The sequence below is a fragment of the Onychomys torridus genome, chromosome 9 (assembly GCF_903995425.1).
Source record: "Onychomys torridus chromosome 9, mOncTor1.1, whole genome shotgun sequence".
Lineage (NCBI taxonomy): Eukaryota > Metazoa > Chordata > Mammalia > Rodentia > Cricetidae > Onychomys > Onychomys torridus.
Window position 1 is genome coordinate 53,587,220 of NC_050451.1, and position 16,003 is coordinate 53,603,222.

At 43.4% G+C, this 16,003-nt stretch overlaps 1 protein-coding gene across 3 annotated transcripts in view; it reads left to right on the forward strand.

Annotated features, from left to right (window-relative positions):
• Positions 1–16,003, forward strand: part of Ints9 (integrator complex subunit 9) — an 88,458-nt gene that overhangs the window by 51,536 nt on the left and 20,919 nt on the right. For all 3 annotated transcript variants that reach the window (XM_036199318.1, XM_036199319.1, XM_036199320.1), the window contains 3 exons: positions 7,134–7,254; positions 7,924–8,058; positions 15,201–15,312. In XM_036199318.1, coding sequence (XP_036055211.1) covers positions 7,134–7,254; positions 7,924–8,058; positions 15,201–15,312 — 368 coding nt within the window. The remainder of the gene's footprint in view (positions 1–7,133; positions 7,255–7,923; positions 8,059–15,200; positions 15,313–16,003) is intronic.

Consider the following 16,003-nt stretch of genomic DNA (forward strand, 5'->3'; position numbering starts at 1 on the left):
TGCTGTTTGAGTGGCTATGGGACCTTTAGGAAGGTACAGCATTGTTGGAGGAAGTACATCATTTTGGTATAGACCATTACAGGGTACAGTCTTGCTGCCCACCTCTGGAGGCAGGCTTTGAGGGTTTCTTGCCTCTCCCTATTTCCTGCTTGGTGTCTCTGCTTCCTGCTTCTGCTGCTGTGCCTCTCCCACCATTACAAACTCTAACCTCTAACCCTCTGGAACCAACAATAAGCCAAAATTAACTTTTTCTTCCTTATGTTGCTTTTGGTTGTGGTGTTTTATCACAGTGATAAAAAAGTAACTAATCCACTTATGGCAACCAGAACACACCTGCCTTCCAAGCCTAATTCATCTTAGATGCCACCTTTCTTGTAGAGAGCAAGTGAACAAAGGAAACTGTTTCTAAGCCCACACTTGCCTCTGCTTTTACATTGTCAGTCACACTTTTTGAGATTTGATGACCTTTTCTGTAAAACACATAGAATTGAATTGAATTATCTCTAAGAACACATATATTGCAGTTTTCGAAGATATCCTTGGAAAGGGCTCTTTAAAGTAGGTCTTCACAGAATGGCTGTACTTTGATGGAGTCACAGAATATGAACCTTGTGATCCTAGATCCTTTGTTCATTTTAAGTCAATAAGTTAGCCTTCAAAGGACCAATTCATGGTACCCAAACTCCAAGGATGTTGATGGGAAAAATACCTTTCTATTATTTCCTACTGAGACTCAGAATTAGTGTGGTTCATTTGTCCATGAGTCTATTCTGGTCAGCAAACCCACTAAAAAGGCAAAACATAGAGAAGAGTTTGTTTTGTTTTGTTTTCAGTGACCATAGAGTTAAGGCAAAGATCATCCAGACACCCTCTCAAATAGTGTGGACCATACTTTGCTGGCCATAGTAACTGCCTTTGTTTTTCCTAGAGACAGTAGGGTCTGAAACAAAATGCGGGAGTATAGTGTTACCAGTTACTCTTGAGAAATGTCTGGTTTTGAGGCTAGAGCATCCAGCCAGCCATCCTCTAACCCATCCCTGTAGCACGGCTGTCACATGGTCATTACTGAGGTAGACACAGTTTCTGCTTCTTGTAGTCTTTGTATTCTGCTCTTATATTCTGTCCATTTGTTCAACAAACACTCAGAACTCGATCCATGTTCATTGTCTGCCTCTGAGTGGTCCCTGTAGGCCTAAAGGTCTTAACTCTTTAACAAGACCCCATGGTCTTCGGTTGCTGGTTGAGCTGGGAAGATGCGGGAAGAGGCAGCAGCAGAACTCTGGCTCAATGTCAACGGCCTGGGAAAGAAGTTTATTAGGCACTCAAGTGCGATAAGAAAAGACTGAAACGATGAAATCTTTTAGAAAGTACTTATGAAAAATTTAGACTATGAAAATTTGACTTTGATAAATTAGAAAGCCAGAAACAGAACCGGTTCCCTCTGGGTTTCCTTATCCTACTTATCCTAAATCAGCTAATAATCCTAATGGCCTTAAGTGGGCCTGTAAGTGCCCTGCTGTAAGTGTGACCTCACATACACGTAGGAGTTTTAGGGAAAGCTCAGTCCGACAAGATGTTAGGAGATAGGTCTGTATGGCAGGGGAGTAAAGAAAGTGCTAGCAAGAGTGGTGTAGGTGAGAAACCAGACTTGACGAGCAACCGAGTGCCTGGCACTGTGATACCCCTGGGAAAAGTTCCCCCAAATCTTAAGGCATAGAGCCCTTGCACTTGAGCGTACATACTGCCAAGAGTAAGACTTTGTAGGCGAGGCCAGTACAAAAGTAGCAAGAAGCCATTCTGGAACAAGTGATGGGGTAAACAAAACTAACTGGCTTGATGAAACTCAGCCAGTGTACACCAAGGAAAAGACAGAAGCTCTAAGCCTTAGCATTTAATGCCAAAGAGTAGTGAAGTTCTTTTGAAAAAGCTAACAGTACATTTAACTGGCCCTAATTTAAGACTTTTGTCTAGCATAAAAAAAAAAAAATCTATCCAAAGAATTTAAGCACTGTTGTGTGTGTGTCTGTGTAAATATACATACACACATGTGTATATTACATACGTATATACTATATATTACTGTACACAATTGGTCCTGTGTATCTGGTGGCTTTGTACTCATGAACTCAACCAACTGCTGGTGAAAACTGTTCAGGAAAATATCACTTCTGTACTGAACATTATTCCCTGAACACTAAAGCCATTTATAGTGCATTTACATTATTACACTGTGACCATGCACTGTGTATGATCAGTAACCTAGAGATGACCTAAAGTGTAGTAGACCTGTCCAACATAGTGGCACACACTGCTAAGACAGGAGAATTGTTTTATTGAGCCCAGACGGTCTGGCCTACTGTCAGTTACATGGGAAGGCTTACCTCTAATTTTTTAAAGACTGTATAAGCACTGTGCTGTTTTGTAGAAGGGATTGAGCATCCACAGATTTTGGTATGTGCCAGGGATTCCTGGAACCAGTCCCTTATGGAGCCTGAGGAACAATTTTATATTTCTTAAGAAAATAGATTTGAGGGTTGGGAATTTAGCTCAGTGGTAGAGCAATTGCCTAGCAAGCATAAGGCCCTAGGTTCGATCCTCAGCTCAAAAAAAAAAAAAAAAAAGAAAATAGATTTGGCCGTTGGTGGTGGCCCATACCTTTAACCCAGAACTCAGGAGTCAGAGACAGCAGATCTCTGTTAGTTTAAGGCCAGCCTGGTCTACAGAGCTACTTCTAGGACAGCCAAAGCTACAAACCCTGTCTCGCAGGTGGAGGAGGGGGCTTAATATACTCACTATATGTCATTCATTTGCTGTTGTTTATAAGGAAGAAATTTTTCCCTCAATTTAGAGATAGGAGAAAGGAGGTTAAGTAAATGCTTAATATTTCAATTAAAAGAAGGAAAAAATCAACATTAAATTAGACATGGAAATCTCCTAATTGTTCTGTACAATGGGGTTTATTAAAATTACCCAAGGATGCCTGAGAAAAGCTAAACGTAGTTGAGTGTTACAATGCTGCCTCTATAATAGATCACAAACGCAGCACTTTGTATGTTTTGGGAATGGATTCTCACTACATTCCTCGGGCCAGTCTTGAACTCCTGAATTGCTGGGCCTGTAGGTGTGTGAAACCATCATGGCTCCGATACTGTATAGCTTCTCCATTTCTGCGTCTCTCAGCAGGCTGCCAGTAAACTCAGGTCTAGCTGGAAATGACCGCTTGCAGGCTCACCTGTCTAGTTGTTGAACTAAGGCCTCCCTCAAGTCCTTCCCCCGTGTGCCCATCAACTGAACTTTTACATGGCAGCTGATTTCATCAGTGTGTGAAAACGGGCCAGAGAAAGCAGGCATTCTGAAGTCCCTCTCTCTTAGAATCTAAGCAGAGGGATAAGCCCATTATTGTACTTGTGAGAAGCAAGTACTTGGTGCACGCTCGGGGAGGGGCCTATCCAACGTGGCAAATAAAGGATAGGGGTGTCATGGGGAGTCCTGTCTAAAGTGACCTAACACAAAACCCAAATCCAGGAGGTCAGACCTGAGGCCAGAGTTAGTTGGACTGCTCACTCTGCTGCCTCCCATTGTTTCACTCTGTTTTAGAGTCACCTCTGATCTCACCTGCTAGTGCAGTTCAGATAGGAGCCAGTCAGGATTGCTGGTCCTTTCTTTCCTTGGGGTAGCCATTAGCATGTGTGCATCTGTGTTATTAGTATAGAGTATTCAGTGCAGCGTATACAAAAATGAGAACGAAGTTAGTGCTCTCGTGACGTCACAGAACTGGATAAAAAGCTGTGTTGATATTTCAGTGTATATTAGTAAAACAGCAGTGCTCCACTGAACTGCTGTCAGAAACATGGAGCGGGGGAGGTTTCTGTGTAAAGAGTGCTGTCTTCAGCTTCTCTTGACACTATGTTTGTAAGTTCTAGGCTTTACATGACTTGAATGGATTGCTTTCCTACCTAAAAAGACCCCCAGTACCTTCTCTAGAAATAGACCCTGAATTACCAAAGACAAAAACAGTGGATATTTCCCATAGTCATGCTCACAACGTTCCCTTAAGATTCAGACCCTGTTGTGGCGCACCCCATTAATCCCAGCACTTGGGAGGCAGAGCCAGGCGGATCTTTGTGAGAGTTCGAGGCCAGCCTGGGCTACAGAGCGAGATCCAGGACAGGCTCCAAAACTACAATAGTATTTGTGTGTGACTTTAGTCAGTCTCCTAGAGAAAGGAGCCAGTCACAGAGGAGCCGTGTGAAACACTCACCAGAAGGGAGTGATGTGCTTAGGGCTGCACTCGGCTCCTCTATCCACTCCCGCAATAGCCTTCCAGCTCTGGCCTGAAGTCAAGGAATGGGGCTCCCCTGCAGCCCAAGGGAGAAGTCATTATTTTTCCTGGAGGGTAGTGCTGGGCGGTCCAAGCACTGAACCCTGGTGGTGGGAACTTAGAGGAGGTACAGAGGATGGGTGTTAGTGTGGCTGCAGCAGACACTGTGCATCCGTTGTGTCGCTCACCCTTCTAAAGAAAACTCCCGGTGTCCCCCTTTTATAAATGAAGAATGCAGCTCAGAGGTGAGTGGTGACCTTGGATTGAAATCTAGGTTTCTGTGGATGTCACTCCCGGCTTTCCATCCTTTCACAGTACCACTTCCTCAAAGCAGCAGTTTCTGGGCTACCTGAAGTAGAGAAGCTATAACAGCATGCTCTCCATGGCCTTGTCCAAGATGCTTCCTGACCACTTCCCTGCTCCCTCATAAGCAGGCCAGACATTTTCCCCCAGCATGTAATAGAGCACTTGGCCCAGACGCTGTCATGAGACCTAAAAGTGGAACAGTGGTCTAGGTTTGGAGTAGCAGTGTGTTACCCATCTAAAATGTGAAAGACAGGTAATGAGAAGATGGGTTTCCAGCTTGGGAAACCTGGCACTGGAAGACAGAATACAGCGGAACCCTTGAGTTTTAACTGAGTATGGGGGAACCATTAGAATACAGATGAGGATGGGGGTATGAGAGAGTGAAACCCTCTGATGTTCAGTGTGTTTGGGGGGAGAGTGGAGCCTCATGAATGCATTCAGTTCACCAGAAGTACTTTGACCTAGATTGTACAGTCAGTTTCACACAGGTCAGTCTTCCAGATTATTCCTCATACATTTTAGAACAAGAATGTTTGTTCATCAAACAGATGTTTTTGATGGTGGTATTAATGGTCACATTCATCTTTTGTGAACAGGAAAGAGAATATGAGACGTTAGGTAGAAATGCCTGGTCTGGGGTATAGCTCAGAGACAGAGCATAATCTAATGTACAAGGGCCTGGGTTCATCCCAGCACTGTGGAAAGGAAACAACAGAACATGGTGATAGCTCAAATAGAACTGTTCTGTGTTCGAGTGTGTATAAAGGGCTGGAGAGGCAGCTCAGGGGTTAAGAGTATCCACATAGCAGTTTGGAACTGCCTGTAACTCCAGTTTCAGGGCATCTGGCTCCCTCTTATGTATGGTCTTATTGGTATGGTATCACCCACCCGTTCACACATACACATGAAAAATAAAAGAGATTTTTTTTGTTTTGTGTTTTTTCAAGGCAGGGTTTCTGTGTGTAGCCCTGACTGACCTGGAACTCACTCTGTAGCCCAGGTTGGCCTTGAACTCAAAGAGATCCGCCTGCCTTTGCCTCCTAAGTGCTGGGATTAAAGGCATACACCACCACTGCCTAGCTGAAATAAGTCATTTTTAAGGTGTATATGGTAAACCTTCAGACACTATTAATAAAGTAATTCAAAAATGATGGAAAATGATCAACTTAAAAGCTCCCTCAGAAAATAGTACAAAAGAAAGTAGTAAAGTGGTGGGGGTTAAGAGCATGGGCTGGCTGCTCTTCCAGAAGACCCTGGTTCAATTCCCAGCACCCACATAGCAGTTCACAACTGTCTGTAAAACCAGTTCTAGGGGATCTGATACCCTCATATACAGATATACATGCAGGCAAAACCCCAATGTACATTATATAAATAAATAAGTATTTAAAATGGAGAGATGGCTCAGCAGTTAAGAGCACTGGCTGTTCTTCCAGAGGTCCTGAGTTCAATTCCCAGCAACCACATGGTGGCTCACAGCCATCTGTAATGAGATCTGGCACACATGCAGACAGAATACTGTATACATAATAAATAAATCTTTAAAAAAAATAATATTAAAAAAAAAAAAAGGATAGAGGGACAAAAAAGAAGTGGGACAAACAGAAAAGTTAAGGTGGAAAAGACAGTCCAGCTCTGTCAGTGATAGAAAATAAATGTGAGTGGGTGGAACAGTCCAATTGGACTGTAGGGATTATCAGCCTAGGTTCAAAAAACATAGTAACTAGCCAGGTGGAGGTTGTACACGCCTTTAATCCCAGCACTCAGGAGACAGAGGCAGGTAGATCTCAGTGAGTTCGAGGCTAGTCTGGTCTACAAAGCGAGTTCCAGGACAGCTAGAGCTGTTACACAGAGAAACCTTGTCTCAGGGGAAAAAATATATGCTGTATAAATAAAATGGAAATAGAAACATAATAGGAAAAAAAATTAACAAAATCAAAAGACTTAAAATTGTGGGGGTGGGGGTACCATGGTGCTTGTGTGGAGGTCAGGACAGCTTTGGAAGTTGGTTCTCACCTTGCACCCTGTTAAGGCTGGGTCTCTCCATTCTGCCACTACACTGCATGCTCCCAGCCAGCTGGCCCGTGAGCTTCCTGCAGATGCTCCTGTCTTCCTGTCTCCTTCATCTCACAGTGAGAGTCCTGGGATTAGAGATGCTCACCACCGCATCCAGATTTTTACCTAGATTCCAGGGATTGAGCTCAGGTCATCAAGCTTGTTCAAGAAGTACTATTACCCACTGAGCCAACACACACACTTTTTTTTTTTTCAACAGTAAAATTGACAGTCTTTTCCTGGATTGACAGGAGAAAAAAAGGACTCAAATTATTAGACTCTGGAAGAGGCAACAGTAATGCTAAAATTATGTAAATAATGATCATGAAAGACTCCATGAATAGCCCTACACCAATAAACTGACCACTTAAGTAAAGTGGTCACATTATTAGAAGTGTCTATTAGTTGATGACATGTTCTCCTCGTGATGGACATTGTGATGTGTTTGCAGGCTGCTGCCTTCTCCTCTCAAGGACGCAGTGGAAGTATCCACCTGGAGAAGATGCTACACAATGCAGGAGGTGAACTCTGCCCTGAGTAAAATCCAGCTGGTGGGATATTCTCAGAAAATTGTGAGTGTTGGTGTCTCTGGGAGGGTGTCAGGAGTGCTGTCCCTGTGTTGAGTCCCTGGGGGCTCTTGTGGCTCTTCTTCAAGCTGCTCTGTCACCTTTGTCCTAGTTCCAAGAAAAAAGACTGTAGGTGGATCTGCCCACCCTCCTTGCTTTTCAGTGGTACTCATTCATCACCCCCGGTTCCTGACACCAGCTCGAGCTGGGTTGGCTGAGTCTGGAGGTCTATCCCATCCTGTTACCTGAGAAACCAGACACAACTTTACCCATCTGAGACATAGGCAATAGGAAAGAGAAGCAGTTTCCCAAGGGGGATTTGAGAGCTGACCTAAATGATGAGGATTCCTGCTCTGGTGTTGCCCTGCAGCTGGAGCCACTCAGAACTGGAACCTTACCTACAGTGGAAAAGGAAAAGTGGTCTCTGACTCCTGGTTCTCTTGGGTAACTTGTCACCCATGTTCTTTAGTGCCTGGGCCCTGTGTACCTGACGACAAAACATGAGCAGAGACTGAGGTGGCAGACACCCCAGGCTTGCTTCTGTTGTCCACTGCACAGACTGTACTGTTCCCTTTGATCTTCAGTTGGCTTTAAAATAAGGACATTTCTTGCTCTTTCCCTTAAACTGACTTGAGTTGTTGATGACTGGCATGCTCTCTGTGTGGTTCTTTTTAGGAGCTTTTTGGTGCTGTTCAGGTGACCCCTCTAAGCTCTGGCTATGCACTAGGAAGCTCCAACTGGATTATCCAGTCCCATTATGAGAAAGTATCTTACGTCTCCGGATCCTCCTTGCTTACCACACACCCTCAGGTAAATTAATTTTCATCACCAACCTATGCTTATTTAATTTAAATTCAGAATGTCTCCAGTGTACTATGGGCAATTTTTAAACCTTCATAATATCTGTGACTTAGATACTCTGGGAGAGTTAGCCTGTTTAATTCCCTACATTCAGGGTTGTGCTTTCTTTGGAAGGAATTCTGTTGTGTTCAAGGTTGATGTTTCTTGGTCCTTCCAAGACCCTGCTGATGTAGATGGCCTGATGTAGAACACAGAGATTGTTGATTCTCTCAGCACATACTAACTGCTAAATACTTACCAAAGGCAGGTATCTAACACTGATCTCAGTGTCAGGATTGAGTGACCACCAGGCAAGGTCTCTGCTTGTACATCTTATCTGCAGTTGATAATAACTAGGACAAAGATGAGTAAAAGCCGGGTGGTGGCACACTCCTTTAATCCCAGCACTGGGAGGCAGAGCCAGGCGGATCTCTGTGAGTTCGAGGCCAGCCTGGGCTACCAAGTGAGTTCCAGGAAAGGCGCGAAGCTGCACAGAGAAACCTTGTCTCGGGGAAAAAAAAAAAAAAAAAAAGATGAGTAAAGAAATGAGCTGTGGTATTTCAGACTGAGGTAGGAGTTCTGGGAACAGCACAGAAGGTTTATTTCTAGAGGAGTGAAGATACTCTAAACTGGGTGGTCTGTCTGAAAAAAAGATTGAAGAGCCGTGTGAAGCTGTGAGGCAGCGCCTACAGCGATGGCTGGAGTCCCTGGAACCGAGCAGGCAGGGCGTGTGAAGAGCAGAGAAAGCCCGAGAGACTGCAGGGTACTACACAGCCAGGAAAGGAGCAAGGCCAGCTCCCACAGGCCTTTGTAGACCATGATTGAGTTCTGGTTGGGTTTTGTTTATTTTGTGGTGTAATTGTGGTGGGTATGTACATGTGTATACATATGCATGAGAAAAAAAGTCATCTTTTCTTGATGCATCTCTACCAGGACTCTGTGAGGCAGGATCTCTCACTAAACTTCAAGCTCACTGTTCTGCTAGACTGGCTGGCCAATAAGCCTCATGGATCCCCCTGTCTCCACCCCCAACTCAGATAGGTTACAGGCATGTGCAGTCAGACTCGGCTTTTTTTTTTTTTTTTTTTTTTGGATATTTATTTATTTTATGTATATGAATGACCTGTCTTCATGCACACCAGAAGAGAGAATCAGATCTCATTACAGATGGTTGTGAGCCACCACGTGGGTGCTGGGAATTGAACTCAGGACTTCCAGAAGAGCAGCCAGTGCTCTTAACCACTGAGCCATCTCTCCAGCGCCCAGACTCAGCTTTTTAAGTGGGTGCTCGGGATCCGAACTCAGGTCCTCATGCTTATGCTGCAGGCACTTTACCCACTGAGCCACTTCCCAAGCCCTGCCCTGTTGTATGTGTTGTTTTGTTTTATTGAGACAGGGTCTTACTTTGTAGCCCTGGCCAGCCTGGAACTCACTGTCTAGACCAGGCTGGCTTCCAAGGGACAGAGATTGACCTTCCTCTGCCTCCCAAGTACTAGGCTCAAAGGCTTGCACCACCCACCACCCTTTCCCATTTTAATGTAGAGGGAAAGCTATTAGCAGATTTAAGTTAGTCATGCATTATAGTTACATTTGGCAATAAGTTACACATAAACATTGTTATGAATCTAATATTTAATCCTTGGGTATTTGTAGAGAACTTGCTGTTTATTTTATAAATCCCAATTTTTTTGTGTTTGTAAGGGAAGAGTGGTCAAGATTAGGTAATCAGTTGCTGAACATATAGATAACTTGTGGGATCCCTGTCACATTATTTCTTTGAAATTTGAAATACTTTATGAATGTAACCTTAAGATGTTACTGTCTTCATAATAAAATGGAAGTTAAGGCTTAGACCAGGAGCCAGGGCCCTTCTGCTTCCTTGTAGCTCTGCCCTTTCCCTGACAATTGCTTTGGTCTCTACCACAGCTACCTCCTCCTGTGGCAGATTTGCTTTCTTTCCTACGTAGAGAATCCTCATCCCTGTGCTCTGTTCCTTTGCGGGGTTAGTGCTTGCCACAATTCTTACAGAAAGTCCTCATGTTTTAGAAATATTTGCTCTATTTGTGACAGATAAATGTATGACTTAAACATTTGTATGTGTATGTATACATATATACTTTACAGAATGGCTAACTCAAGCTAATTAGCATACCCCATTTGCGAATAGGAAAAAATAACTCTGTTCTGTTTGAAACAGTAGGTACTGATGCCAGTCTGCAGTGTTTATTCATGTTTTCTCTCAGGGTAGGGACAGGCTCTCATGTGACCCACGCTGGCCTCAAATGTGGTATCTAGCTAAGGATGACCTTGAACTCTGTCCTCCTGCCTCTCCCTCCAAAGTGCTATTCATTACAGGTACACCACCACCCCTGACTCATACTTTCTTTTACAACCAAGTTTTATCTCAAGGTCTAGAGAAGACAAGTTCCTGTGTTTTCCTGTAGCTAGCAGAATCCTGGACCCTTCCCGATTATTGAGATCAAAATCCCATCAATGTCATTATAATCTGCCTCATTGAATCAAATTTTTTTATTGGCAGCTTCTTTCATTCTTGATGTATTCTGCCCTAAAAGACAGGAGGATGACTTGGCTGCCAACTGCTCTGATTTGTCCTGCTTGGATCAAAACCTTTACAGTACTGTTGACGTAATTTCCAGTAAATTGTCTTTACAAGGACTATAAATTTAAAGGGAAAATAAGGTCTTGAGAATAATGAGCAACATATCTAAATAATTGGTTTTAATTTCTAGTTGACAACCTGTACTATAGGTAACATGTAGTTAGAGTTTTCCTGCCTGGCCCACAGTCAGGACAAATCTCTCTTACCCGCCAGTCCCACAGTCACTCAGACCCAACCAAGTAAGCACACAGAAACTTACATTGTTTAGAAACTGTATGGCCGTAGCAGGCTTCTTGTTATCTACTTCTTCTATCTTAAATTAACCCATTTCTGCTTATCTATACTTTGCCACATGGCTTGTGGCTTACCAGTGTCTTTACATGTTGCTTTCCATGGCGGCGGCTGGCGGTGTCTCCCTCCAGTCTTCTACTTCCCAGAATTCTCTACTCTCTTGTCCCACCTATACTTCCTGCCTGGCCACTGGCCAATCAGAACTTTATTTACACAGAGCGATATCCACAGCAGTAACAAAGGAAAAAAATAGATTTTTTTTTTCCCCTTCACCCATATTGTTGGTTTTGTATTGAATAAGTGGGAATAAAGACGTTTTAGTTTGAAAAACCATGATAGTCTACTGTAGAGGTAAAGAAACTGCCCAAAGCTATATCTTACCCACCACTTACTCTGGGGAAAGTAATTGATTAATTAAACCAGGTTTTATTGGGTTACAGATATACCTGTTTATGGATCGTTTCTAGTTCAGTCTGCCATGAGGGCAGGGTTAAAGTTAAACTTCAATTTATTTAAATTTATTCAATTTATTAATTAAATTTAAAGTTCAATTCCCAGCAACCATGGTGGCTCACAACCACCTATAATGAGATCTGGTGCCTTCTGCTGGCATGTAGGCATGCATGCAGACAGAACACTCAAATACATAAAATAAATAAATAAATCTTAAAAAAAGAAAGAAAGAAAGAAAATATAGGCTGAGCTGGACGGTGGTAGCACGTGCCTTTGATCCCAGTACTCGGGAGGCAGAGGCAGGTAGATCTCTGAGTTCGAGGCCAGCCTGGGCTACAGAGCAAGTTCCAGCACAGCCAGGGTTACACAAAGAAACCCTGTCTTGAAAAACCAAAAAAGAAAAAAAGAAAACAGACAAGTCTTTAATTCAAGCTGCCTTTACTCTGGCCCAGCAAGACAGCTCACCGGGTAATGGCACCTATTGCCAAGCCTGGTGACCTGAGTCCAGTACTGGAACCCACATGGTAAAAGGAGAAAATGGACTTCCACAGGTTGGTCTCTCACGATGTCACAAGTGCACACACACTCACAGAATAATTACAAATTTCAGTATGATTTTTTACAATGTAGAGCATTTATTGATGGCCACTGTCTTCAGGAAAGGAAAAATGGAAGTCAAAGATTCTGTGCATGAGTAGCATTGAGAATAAGGATAATGCATTTGTCTCAGAAGTAAGTTGTAGGTAATGATGGATGCCAGAACCTGGGTTGAAGGCAGGTATAGAGACAAACTGGACAATCAACATACCTTTTTAATTATATAAATAAAAGGCCAAGGCCAAGATTGACCTGCAGGAAAATGTTTACCAGTGGACTGTGAAAGGAGGAAAAGCAAGCTTGTGTAAGTCTGGCTGGAAAGAGAAGAAAATGGAGACCGCGGCAAGGAAGAGGCTCCTGAGCGAGAAGGAAGAGCCCAGGTTCGCAGGGCCAACTCTGCTGGCACTGCCACTCGGCTACCATGCCCAGCTCTGTGACTCCAGTGCGCCCTGTGATGGCATTGTCTGCAAGGACACCGCCATTGTGTCACTTGCTTCCCCTCAGATCTTCTCCTTCATCTTCTGGACAAAATCTCCAGTAGCGTGTTGATAGCTGATGTTTTGTACTAGATTTTAAAGAGGGTGCCTTTATAATCCCTTAGATGACGCTTTGCAGTCCCTTAGATGAAATGTGCTCATGATCCACACCTACTAATCAAGGACTTTCTCTTCTAGTTTTTATTTTCTGGTATTTTTTTAGACCTGGCCCATTATAGGATGTTTTCTCTGAGTCTGAGATAACCGTGTGATCTGTAGACTATAAGTGAATACTGTTTTCTATTCTTCTCTTTATTTCCCTCCTTGTATCTTAGGGTTGACTCTGTTGCTCTGCCCCGTTTGCCTCTCCTGTTGTCATTTAATGGTTAGGTTTTGGTGTGCAGTGCTTTTGATTCATCTGAAGTAGGTTATGCTGTCCCCACAGTGTTACTCCATGAGTAGCCCAATGGTATTTTACTGCAGTTTTGTTTTAGTCCGTTCTGTCTGGTTAGACATGGGTTAGACAGATGTTTTTGTTTTTGTTTTTTTAATTCCTGGTTTTGTAGCTGTTATCACAGTTAATTGTACATACTAATGTACTTCACTGTGCTGTCTGCACACATGCATGCAGTGCATATTGATCACATCCAGCCATTGTTCGTCCTTCTCGCCACCCCTCTCCAGTGCTTTCTAATCACGGACCTCTTTTCTTTGAGGTGGGGGTTGTGGAATTTTTTTTCCTTTCTGCACATGAGAGAGAACATGCAGTACTTTGCTTTCCGTGTTCCTATAGCTGATAATTTCTTAATGTACTGTTCCCAGTTGCATCCATTCTGCTGCATGTGACAAGATTTCTGTTGTTGTTGTAGCTGAATGGGCTACATTGTGTGGACGTCTGCTATATTCCCTCCTCAGTTCATGTCCTGTGAGCACTTGGACAGAGTTCACATCTTTGCTTTGTTTTCTGGAAGTCTGGTTGTCCATGCTTTCATAAATGTGCATTCCTCCCATAAACCTAAAGAAAGTATGTTCAGTTTTGAAGCCCTTAAAACCATTGTTCAGATCTAAGGTAGCCACTTCATTTGTGGGTTTGATTTTGTATTGTTGACAGTTTTGTTGTTTGGTTTTTGGTTTTGGTTTTGGTTTTGGTTTTGGTTTGTTGTTGTTGTGATGCAGTATTTTGATGTGGATGCTCCATGGTGAAAGTCAAATGTCATATAGTTGGGACAAGGGCCACAAGAAAGCTGAGCTACAAATAGGCCCTTCATCTGTTGGTGCCTCTGGCACACTTAATGGGCCCCAGAAAGGAGGCGAGGATCACAGCAGGCTGGCCTTGTTATTTAATAAAATAATGAAGCCTGTGTCTCCATACTTGGACACTCAAAGGAGAATCTCTCAAGAGGTACAGATACTCAGAGTTGACAATTTAGATTTGGGGCTTTGCTGGGCTGCTCTACTTAAATGTTCATTCTATACTGGGGAGTATACCAGTGGCACCAAAAGGAATGAGACGTCTTCATAAAGTGTGTGGTCTGGGCTTTTTTGGGACAGATAGTCACAAGATGAAAACATTTGTAGACTCTCCAGCCTCTCAGTTCTTGTACCTTCATTTCCAGTCAAATCCTAATTTATGCCAAAAAGCAGAATCTTTTTAAGTGCTCTGAAAATAATCACAGTTTAAATCATGCTGGGTAAAAATAAATACTAACATCATAAAGAACTCCTTATCATATGCCAGTGGGGTTCACAGTTCACACACAGAGTGTGTGAGCCTCCAAGACTCACAAAAAAGTCAACTGAAGGAGGTAGGTCAGGACCGGCCATTTCATAGGAAACCTGGCTCAAAGCTTGCCCAAGGTTATAGGGCCAGTTAGGAATTGGGAATAGGCATGAGTTTCTAATCCAGTGTTCCTTCTGATTCCTCCAACCCTTGCTACACAGGTAAGTCACCTTGCCTCTGTCTTCCCATAACATGTGCTTGTCTCCTACACTTAACAGTTACTAAAAGAATGCAGTTATTCAGTTCAGGTGTGATTCCCAGGCAAGGGCATTCCCTAGAAACTTGCTAGAAATGCAGGTGCTCAGGCCCTGTCTTGGAACAAATCAGAAACTATGGGAGTGAGCTATGGGAGTGACCCTTGTCTAGCACACCTTCTGGGTGACCTTGATCCATGCTGAAGTTTAAAAACATGTAGAGCCAGGCAGGGTGGCACACACCTTTTAATCCCAGCACTCAGGAGGCACAGCCAGGTGGATCTCTGTGAGTTCAAGGCCAGCCTGGTCTACATAGCAAGATCCAGGACAGTCACCAAAACTACACAGAGAAACCCTGTCTTGAAAAGAATAAATAAATAAAAAATTTTTAAAAATAAAAATAAAAACATGTAGAATGCATGACATTCTAAAGAGGGAAGTACTGGAAATAGGAAGCCTTTCCTGTGATTGACAGGGAAACAGTGATCTTAAAAGTCTAGTTCTATGAAGGTAGATATGATGTGAGGCCAGCCAGTCATGACAGAGAACTGTTGCTCACTCCAGAGTTGCTAAGCCACCACTGTGGGAGAACTTGCTGCTGGACTAGACCCAGCAAGAGAGGCATTTGCTCTTGTCCCTTCACTGTTTATTGGCAACAGTCCTTTGTAAGTTGTTAATTAGAGCTTTCTTTTGTCTTTCAGCCCATGGACCAAGCTTCTCTCAAAAACAGCGATGTTCTGGTTCTCACAGGGCTCACGCAGATCCCCACTGCCAACCCCGACGGCATGGTGGGCGAGTTCTGCAGCAACCTGGGTAAGGGACTTCTCAAGGCTGAACTTGGGTTCTGCATCCTAAGTTCATTGCTCTCACTTGAGGCCTTGCCCCTTCCTTCCAGTCCTGCTCATTGGTGTCTCTGTGAAGCTTCCCTGCCCACACTGACTTCCCCCTTAGGTTCCTCCTCAAAATGCACTGCTGTCCAAAGGAGCCATTCTTTCTTTTTTTTTTTTTTTTAATTTACTTAAATTTATTTTATGTGCATTGGTGTGAAGGTGTCAGATCCCCCTGGAACTGGAGTTACAGACAGTTGTGAGCTGCCATGTGGGTGCTGGGAATTGAACCCGGGTCCTCTGGAGGAACAACCAGTACTCTTAACTGCTGAGCCATCTCTTCAGCCACCAAAGGAGCCATTCTTAAGGAATGTAAATCTCAAGTGTGCTAAGAATTGTACAGTCACACATCAGAATTGTTAGCAATTTCTAGAAAGGTAATCAGCTTTCTCTCACAGAGCATGTGGATTAACCCCTTACCATCCTGGGTATGGCAGGAGAAGTATGCATACAGGTAACAGCAGAAGAGTCACACCCCTTCACTCTGCTTTCAAATACTAGCACAGAGATGACTCACACTTGAAATTCACAGCAGTGAAGATGGATACATGGAATTGTTCTCACTAATATTTGGTTGCTTTTCTTTTGGGAAAAGACTAAATTGATAGCCTGCAGCG